Raw genomic sequence first — 10313 nt, 5'->3', positions numbered from 1 at the left:
TGAATTTTATATGTTTTCACTGTTTCTGTGTATTATATACATCCATGTACCTAATTATAAAATATGCACACTCTTTCTAGCGCATAATACTAATATAATTGATTATACACATCTTAAAAATTATTCAGTAAATCATTAATTATTAAAAAATGCTTACTTCGACAACCTAATGCACAAATGAGTAGCCCATATTATATGACATTAGATTATTTCTTAAAAAAGCGATAAATATGGATTATATGTAAGCAAAATATATCTGTCTTTAAGCTGATCTGTTCAAGGTCACACTTATAAACAATCTGTTTACTTTACTTCATCCTATTTACATTATGCCTTACCATTGTATTCTAAAATTAGCCGTAAATATACTCTATGTTGACGTACTGATGTTTCGAGGATGTGTACCAAGAGATAATGAATTAAAACTCCTATTCCAAGGATAACTATAAATATTCCACTATCAACTACTAAGCTAATAAAAAAACACTTGTTTGTTGTGGGGAAGGTTTATTAACGATTGATGTTTGATCAACAAGAAACATAGACCCAATGAACAAAACAATCATTGTATGATCATAAGTTGCAGTAGTTTGAAGCAAAAAACAACTTAACGAAACTCAAAATATTTTTATGATATCAATTATATTTTACTGTAATAGACCACTAGTTATACAATAAAATAGTGTTTTACAGATAATGGTTGCAGTTTAAATTTCATAATTTCAAAAATAATAATAAAACAAGATTTACTGCATTAAAGTGCCGTGATATGTGTTGATTTTAAAAGTGCAGTGTTTTGTGTGTATGTTCTGGATTATAGTACAAATGAGGCTAATTAGAATCTACATATTAAGAACTTGTCACATTTAGTTTTTATTCCAAAAGGAATATTTATCTAGATTGGACTGTTTCTCTAGGAGTGAACTAGTCTAGGTGGATTATTTCTCAGTCTGGAATTGGATCAGTATCACCAGGTAAGTTGTCACCGCTCCAGCCATCTGTACAGATACAAATCACTTTCAGTCTATAGGTAACAGCGAGTTAACCTAGCTGATCGTACAAATAAACTCTTTCTTTGTAAAGAGGATTATACAATCTTAAATTTTCAACGCATATTTAAAAAGATTTTAACAGTTTTGCATGAAGACCTATTTTCTCCCTGAAGAGTTTACCTCTGGGTTAAATATGACTGCTAGTATAACATACACTAAGTAAAGCCAAAACCAATTTTGTCACTTACAACTGTAGAATGTGAAATATCGACAAGTTGTTACTAATAAATTTTGAGATATCAGAGTAAAGAGATTGATCAGTAGATCTAGTTTACTGCGGATGATGACGAAGTGGGTGAATATTAGTGCTATAGGCTGCTGCTAGCCTGAACTGTTGGGACTACTGCTATTCCCTGCCTACTTTTATTGCAGACACTGAAACAGAGCTAGCCTTCCCTACTTCCAAGACATGGCAGAGATATAACCCTCAATATTTTCTGTGGGATTTTAAAAAAGCTAACCACAAAATTACGCATTCTTAATAAAATTTTACACAAAATAGAAGCACAAAAGTCATATTAGACTAAATGATTTCAAATGCTTTTTGTTTTATGTGAACAAAACAATTTGCATATTACTCATATCAATACACACACACACACACACACACATATATATATATATATATATATATATATATTCTTGGACTCAAGCTTTATTACTAACCAAGCTGTCCATAAATGACCTCAGTAATCCAAAAGTTTAAAATCTCACAATTAAATATTGCTTTATCGGAAATCGGGAGTTTCTGGACCTGGTTAAATGAGATAAGAGTTAGAATAATGACTTTGGATTAGGAGTTCTTTAAATAATCCTTCCCATTCTCTAATATCGTTAGAATCCCTTCAAGATCATTGGAATTCCCATTAAGATATACGATAACTATTATCCGTCCCAATGACGCCTGGTTATGAATAAATTCAGGCGAAGATATCCGATGACGACTATGTTATAGTTTCAGTTCTAATAGTTTCAGTGTAACTAGGTCTTACACAGAAAGAGAGTTACACCTTCTAACCAATTGACCTCATTCATTCATATTGATTCCTAGGTAGCCAGATGAAGTTTCACAATGATATCGTTGACCGAGCTTATATCCTCACTTTGGAACTCAATTAGCATTATTGAAGGGTGAGTTTTACAATCTCTTTCAAGTCCAATAAAACTTAGATCTGGGGCTGTTGTTATGACCACAGATAAGTAGGTTTTGTGATTACTAATAATTAATAAATACATGCAGATCAATAAAAAGATAATTCAGCTTGTTTTATAATCTGTTCTGAGCGAAGTTTTCATATGATTTTCATCCTCAAAAGTATTATCTTGCAAATTATTCTTAATTTATTACATTCAGTACGTACAAAATTATATTTTATATATGTTTTATGAAAGCAAATGTTATTATAATATTATCAAACAAATTATGTATTGATACTAGATGTTTAATCTGCAAAATAATTAGATACATAATGACGTTAAATAATAAATTTGCACTATGATAACCTATGACTGTTAAGTTAAATTATTGAACACATTTTTATGTTAGGATCATATTTGAAGATTTAAATTACACTGTTATAATTTAAACACTTACTTGTCTTATAAACAGTGTTCTATTTCCAATCTCTGAGCAACTTTAAACTGTATTAAACTCTGTGGATAAGCACGTTTCGTTCAAAAAACATAGACTGAAAGAACAGGTGACCACAATGAGTGATGAAAAAATGTTTCGTGTTGAATGAAAGACAGAAACAGGTACTAAAGATGAGTATAAAGTGTAATATTAAGTAATAAACGTGAAGATAATAAAGATTTACCGATGTGAGGGTCTCATTGTGGATCTGGAAAAACCCACGAGCAGAGAATCTTGCATTGTGGTGAGGCAACTGCAGTAGGAACCCTTCAAGCTAGAAACACATCACAAGGCTTAAGACATTCCTAAGAAATAACTGATAGGTTAAGTTTATGTTCATAACACAATTATATAATTACGTTCATAGCACATCCTCAATATTCAAAACTTAATGCTTTCTTTTTAGGTATGATAGATACAGCATAACCTTTTGTAAGTGTGAAACAATGCCAGATAGTGAGATTAAAATTATATAGTATATTAAAGTATGAAAATCTTTTGAATAATTGTAAAAACCAATAAAAAATTTAAAAATTTACTACGTGTCCTAATGTATTTAATATCTATCTGAACTAACTTAATAATGAAGATCCATACTACCTCATACAAAGTCGGAGTTACGTACTGGTAAATAATTTATTTTTTGTCGAAGGGTAAACCAGACAAGTATTGGCAGTGCTACAATAGTAGGCACCCCGTGGGAATTTTCAGTTTTATTACATTTAGGTTGGCCAAACAGGTTCCTCTGCTAGGTTACTGTAATACCAGTAGAGTTTGCCATATGGTTTTAGTGGTCTCAGCTTCAAGATTATAAGGTTATTTGAGCTGCTCTACAATATTAAAATGTACGTAAAAATCTGCTTATTTCTTAATAAATCGTTAAGAATGCTGATATACAAACTCTGTCTTAGCTAGCAAACCACACAATTGTTGTTAATCATTTAAGTTACCCTTCTATGTTGAGGTAATGTAGATCTAATCAGGGTGTTTTCAATGTACATAGTCTCAAATTAAAAGATCTATGGGGGGTGGTGCCAACTACTGTACAATGTAAAATGTGCTTTTTTAGTTGTTGGCACTGGGTAATTTAAAGAAATATAGAAAAAATCATCCTACGGAGGCAGTCACCAGGGAATGCGTTGCACCCCTTTTAAAGGAAGTCGTAAAGGCTATACAACCTGAAACCCTAAAGAATGGATTTAAGGCTTGTGGCCTTTATCCATGGAAATCGGATGCCATAGACTTTTCAAAGTGTGTTTGGAAAAGAACGTAAAAAAGTTGACGAGAGCAGCACACCCAACCAAACCATCACCCTTGAACAGTTTGAGGGAATTGTAGGTGATGAAATCCTAGACAAATTGTTAACATCGATTCTGAGGGTAACAAAAATACAGAACACACCCTCTTTTATACACTCTATAGGGTAGGGATGAATTCAAGAGGAGTGAAAGTGAAAATTGTGATCAGACTAATGTAATTATTGATATACCAGCAGAAAATAACGCAAATGCACTTCCATCCACAAGCCATGAAGTCCTAAAAAATGAAAATCCTTTTGGAATGGACCTCAGCTATGCAACACCTATTAAGTCAAGAGAAAACCAACAGTGGTACTCAACACCTACACAACCTAACAAAACCCCTCTTGAAAATCCACAGACATCGCAATCCACATAGCAGAAATACTATTGTGGCCGGGAAACGCCAAAAAGGAAAGGAAAAGGAAGACGGAGAGAGTTCCCTTTGTCATTACATCAAAGAAATGCAAATCCATCTTTAAGGAAAAGAAGGCTGAAGAGGAGAGAAAGAAGTCAGAAAGGAAAAAACCCGAGAAGAAAACGCAATTAAAAAAGAAAACCAGAAGAGGCAGACACAAAACATGACAAAGATGAAGAAATGTGGAACTTCAAAAAAACATAGCAAAGCCACCTAAGAAGGAATATAAAACAGTTGCTAATAATGGTAAAAGAAGAAAATGGACCGAAACTGGACTTGCTAAAGAGATTCAACAAACCAAATGTTTTAATGAAAAACTTAGGGAATAAAGTAAAGCTGGGTGGGTTATGCTACACGTGCGGTTCGAACATGACACATAGTTTGAATGTGATCTGTGTAATAAGATTTATCATAAAGAATGTTTGCCAAGTGATTTTGAATTTGATGAGTTGGACCCTGTGTTTGTCTATGCAACTTGTGTTGAACTTAATAATAATATTATTAATAATAATAATATATATATTATAATTTATGTTATATAAATGATTTGTCGTACAAAAGCTTAATATTTATATCCAAAAAATAAAGACACCATACCCTTCAATATACCAATTATACACATCAAACCAATAAATGTGCAATTTAAATCAAAGTTTCTGTCAAATATCCTTCTGTATTCTGTATTATTTATGTCCTTTTAGACACAAAGGGAATTTTTATATTTATCAGTCTTGTTATGTGATTTATTTTTAGTTAGCATTTAAATTACATACCAAATACTCTGAACAGAAGAAAGGTATAAATATGTAAACACTTTATTGTTGAAAGTTTAATTTTTACTACACTTTGGTGTACTTTGTGTAACCTTTGCTACATAAGCTATTTAAAAGTTTATTTACTAAAATATTTTCAAATTAAATTCGTAATGTCAAAATAAGGTAAGTAATTAGGTAAAATACGTAATTTAATTTCTCAAAAAAGGGTTCGGGATTCTATGAATGTTACAGTAAGACAGAAAATTTTTCTGGTAGTCAACTTTGATAAAGGGATTACAATAGGGGTTGACAATGAGTCTCTTTGGTCTTGAGATTGGATAGTTGGAGGCCAATCAAAGGCGTTGGTTTTAGTTCGCTGTATGAGGGGATAGGGTCGCCAAACACAAAACCTTCAGAACGCGTTTCTGGGCGTTTTATGAGTTTATTTTAGTGGTTTAATTCTTGGTGCTTTTCGATTTACTTATTATTCTACTATTCTGTGTGGGATTTTGCGTAAGTAGCTCTTTTTTAGTCGAATTAAAATTTTCATATGGTAAATTTGTTGTTCACTAATGTAAACTTTCTTTTCCATGGAATATTGTATTATTTTGATTTGAAAGTGAAATAATATGTTTTGAATTCACTTAATAAATAACTCACGTTGCTGTTGTTGAAAATAAGGTCTTTATTATTATTTATAAAGTAACATTTAAAAAACCTACTTCCAATAACAATTTAGTATACTGCAGTCAGAATTATTTGTATACATCAAGACAATAAGTCTTAATACATATCTTTGCGTAAAACATTATAAAATTACAGTTTGTACTTTGAGTATGCACCAACAGTAACAGGTTATGACACAAGTAGTATGAAGAATGTTTTAGGAAGTTCTTAAATTCATTTAAATTCAATTGAATTCATTTTATTCAAGTTACTAACATATTTTACAGCAGTAGCGTGGTAAGAATTCAAAATTTTCTCATTAATTGACGGTTGCAAGAAGATGGTCAATGGCTACAGAACAGATTAAGCACTAATGGTAAGCCACAGTTGTTAAAAGTTGTGCCAAATTTTATATATCTAAACAATTAATAATATAGTAGAAAAAAACATAATTTAATCTACTTGTTAAATTATGTTAACCTACCTACGTAATGCGGTCGAGTAAAACAAGTGTATTTACTTTTAGTTTTCTTAGAACATAGTGTATGTTGAACGACCAATCCAGTATATCTAATAATGTTTAACTAAAGAATGTATCAATTAATATGAAGTGAAATTTCAAAATAGGAGAGTTTCCCTCTGTATTTTATTACACATTATATTTAGAGGCCTGCAACAAAAGGGAAATGTTTATAATGTACAATAGAATGAATCGGTTAATGCATATGCTCTTTAAAATGTAATGAATTATGTGGTATTGGCTTTAAATAACTTTAATTTTATCAAAATAAAACAGATTTTTGGGTTTAGTTCCTTAATTGTAGTATATTTATTTAAGTAATTTTATTTATACATTAAAAATGTTATAATTGACATATAATTATGAATTTTTGTAATTAGACTTACGCTCTTACGTTTGAAGTTTATTACATGTTTGAGCTCAACTTTTATACCAAAACCAATTAGCTCAACTTTTATACATTGCTCAAACATCTAATAAAATGGACTGTTTATGTAATAAGTAAACTTCTACTAGTTTATAAACTGTTTAGTTAGTAGTAGCTATCAGTTTAAAAACACTTTAGGTAGTAGTATCTACCAGTTCCTCAAACTGAATCTACCTAGAGGAAAAAATACTAGGTCATGTTGCCATACCTGTTTCCTTAAACTCGGATCCAGATCTTTGTTTATCAACTTGCAAATCATCACCGCAGTATTGTCGGCCTGAAGAACAGGAAAAAAATCATAATATGACAAAATTTGTATTGTTAACAAGGCATTTAGGTTCATAGGTGGTACATTAGGCAGTCTAAAACTTGTATAAATGAAAAAAAATTAGTACTTATTTTTTAAACATAATTATTTAAACAGCACATTCTAGTATCTGTTAGTAATTATTAGGGAAGACAAAATAGATTAATTCTTTTATTCGAAACTTTTTCCTTAGTGAAACATTAACTTTCATGGAAGATAAAACTAATAAGGGTTACGTAGTTTACTGCTGACTTTAATTCACTAAGCCTACAAATGAAGTAAGATATTATTGATAACTAAAATATTGAAATTCTAAACAGGAAATTTGTTAATAAGTATCTTCCTATATAAGAATTTTTTAAGACAAACCAATCTAGAGTATTATTTATGTTCAACAACAAGTATTATTTATGATGAACAAACAGATGTGTTCTGAGAGACATACTCTTAATTTGTTTAAATGTTATTAGCACAACCTCTCTTATAAGAAGTTTTTGTATAGAAAATTAGTTTACTATATTTAACTATTATATTTCAACAAGAGAAATTACCGAGTTAGTGATCTCCGTGCTTGAGTTTGCAACCAGAATCGCATAGCAGATGAGAACCAGGACCCAGACTGAATCCATAGTCATGGCGAAACACGTAACCAGATCTAACATTCATAAAGAAGAAGTAGGACTTGATAGTGACGTGGACAAATAAGGAGAACATAACGGCCATCAGCTGATCACAGTAGAAGTCATTAGCCTGATGTACGGCGTCACACAGCATCCAGTAGGTGTTCATCAGAGACTTGACTTTCTTGATCTTAGATACCGTATTGCCTACAATCACATAAAAATATAACACGTGTACAATTAGCCGTATGAACTTAACTTTTCGCTGCAAAATTAAAAAATTACAAAAATCTTAACAAGTACTTCACTCACGTGTTGTATGAAAGATGTGACCATCACCTAGGCTGCGCTGCATCACCGTTCGTTCAATTAAGTTGCAGATAATCTCCTCTCTCATCTTGTTACTAACAGTCTTGAATCCCATAATGATACTTTCAGTTACATAAGTGAAGTGGAAGAGAAAGGCAAGTTGTGTGCAGTCTAGCAACAGAAAGGTGACAGAATTCAACACCGAGAAATCTAGCGCATTGTTCATTACGATTTTTGCTAAGTTGGCCATATGCAGCAAAGCTGTTACGATGGAGACTACGATGACCTTTACTTGGACCTTGACCTCTCTGTTCTTGTACTGAAGGTCTCGATAGATTCGATCTAGTGTACCAAAGACGTCAACTATCCTTGGGTACTTGCATGTGCCACTGAAGAATGTGGAAGCTGCCAGAATTTGGAGAGCCACCAAGTCTAGAATCATTGCGAACTTTTCGGTTCTACTTCTTTCATAACCGACTCTTAAATCTGTGATTTTTATGTAGAGAACGATGCAAGAGAGAACTTCCTGCAGTATGAATAGTATTAAACACCACATGAAACCAGCTATGGAAAACGTCAGTTCTTTGAGAGTTTTAGGGCCCGAAGTAATTTTCAGTGGCAGACCTCCAAATGCCTGCCAAACCCAAAAGATGTAGTTTGGAATATTTTTCATGGTGTATGAAACCATGTTACTGATTTCCTTCAGAAAACTGTAACGATTGGGATTGTCAAACTTCTTTTTATGAATCATTCGATTAATGTATTAGAATAGATTGAATTGAAGATTTATAAAAGAGATTTGTTAGTTTGACCTTTATTGTCTAGCACCACTTACATTAAATTTGTGTCATTGTTGTCGATCGAATTTAATATTATTTACTCAACAAAGTAATGCGCAATGAAAAGTTTACAAAAGAAACTTGCTTTATTGAAACATTATATTAAGAGCAAATAGTAAATTATGTTTCTTTATACAAAAGACAAGCCTAGTGGTCTTTTTTAATTTGACCTCAAACAATACAGATCTGAAATAAATGTTTAGAAACAAGTCCCTATTTAGAAATAAACTATAAAATATCATTTATTAATATTTACAATCAAACACAACAATTTATTACATTTTAATTAAAATATACATGTCCACAGATAAAATTTACTAAGGATGAAAAATTAAGATCGACAAATGCATAAACATCTGGATTTAAATTAACTGCATCTAAATACAAATAAACTATTGCTATTTTACCCCATATTATACAACTCTTGAAGGGAGAATATTTCCTTACCCTATCAAAATTAGTATTAAACCACTACTAGCACTTTTAGCAAACTTGTTGCTAAGAGCAAAAATTATATTCTGCTACAAAGTTGAAATTACGAATGACGTAAAATTATGTTACTATACAAAATAATTTTGTTTTTCAAATGTTTATTAAGACATTTTTTTACATCTACCATTGTTATTATAATATACAAAATTAAACACAAAGTAACGTGGTACGTTGTCTATACTCTTATTTAAGTTTAAAAACCCCAAAGTATTAAAATACTAAAGATATCACACACAAGCAATACCGGCCAGAGATACAATTATCTATTACAATGTTTTTGACTAAGCATTTGCATTACCTGCTTGTTACAAATTTATACCTGCAGTACAGAATTGGGAGACAAATATTATTAATTATACAAAAATTCTTCATTTCTCACAATAATTGCACAGTCAACATTACATAATTGAGATATAATTCAGCATTAAATGCAATAAATATTCCTCTCAAACTAACATCAACATCGCAAACATGTTACTACATCACGTGCATTTTAAACATGCATAGTAAAGAGTATCATAAATATTCATTATACTTCATGCACATTGAGCATATTAGGTAACAAAACGAAAACAATACAACACAGTAAAAGACTATTTACATACTCTAAGTCAAAATTATTTAATTAAGTATATTTTTTTAAAGAATTGTACAGTATTTATCTAGCCAAAGAAATATTTAAGAGCATATTTAATATTGTCATCCAAATTGTTTAATACACTTACCCTCTTTACTTGATATTAATGTATTAGTAATTTCTGTCCTATGAATTTGTAACTGTAAAGTCGTGTTACGAAATCTTGTTTACCTACTATTCACACAGTTCATTACATATATTGATGGGATCTATAATCTGGTTTCTTGAACATCAAAAGTTTTTACATATGTAGCATAACACTATTCTCAATTCTTTCATTTATATTTTGACAGCATAGCTCTTTAGAATAAACAATAATAAGCGCATCTACTGGTAAATC

At 31.0% G+C, this 10313-nt stretch overlaps 1 protein-coding gene across 1 annotated transcript; it reads right to left on the bottom strand.

Annotated features, from left to right (window-relative positions):
- Positions 1-938: 938 nt before the first annotated feature.
- Positions 939-8447, bottom strand: LOC124368123 (putative gustatory receptor 28b). The gene is made up of 5 exons (XM_046825396.1): positions 8009-8447; positions 7737-7903; positions 6978-7046; positions 2870-2959; positions 939-998 (listed from the first exon to the last, which is right to left on the bottom strand). Exons 1-5 carry the CDS (start codon positions 8445-8447, stop codon positions 939-941), a joined length of 825 nt encoding a protein of 274 aa, XP_046681352.1.
- Between the last annotated feature and the right edge of the window lie 1866 nt (positions 8448-10313).

This window comes from Homalodisca vitripennis, chromosome 8 (genome assembly GCF_021130785.1).
Source record: "Homalodisca vitripennis isolate AUS2020 chromosome 8, UT_GWSS_2.1, whole genome shotgun sequence".
Classification (NCBI taxonomy): Eukaryota; Metazoa; Arthropoda; class Insecta; order Hemiptera; family Cicadellidae; genus Homalodisca; species Homalodisca vitripennis.
The sequence above is the reverse complement of the archived record's forward strand: the minus strand, read 5'-3'. Positions and strand labels throughout refer to the sequence as shown.

What these genes read in the sequence shown, in the direction of transcription:
- LOC124368123 (XM_046825396.1), bottom strand. Translation starts at nt 8,447, where the DNA reads ATGATTCTAGACTTGGTGGCTCTCCAAATTCTGGCAGCTTCCACATTC. An exon ending in CCTACTTCTTCTTTATGAAT is followed by an intron (nt 7,047 to 7,736) that starts GTTAGATCTGGT and finishes CCTGTTCTTCAG; the next exon opens with GCCGACAATACTGCGGTGAT. An exon ending in ATCCGAGTTTAAGGAAACAG is followed by an intron (nt 2,960 to 6,977) that starts GTATGGCAACAT and finishes ATGTGTTTCTAG; the next exon opens with CTTGAAGGGTTCCTACTGCA.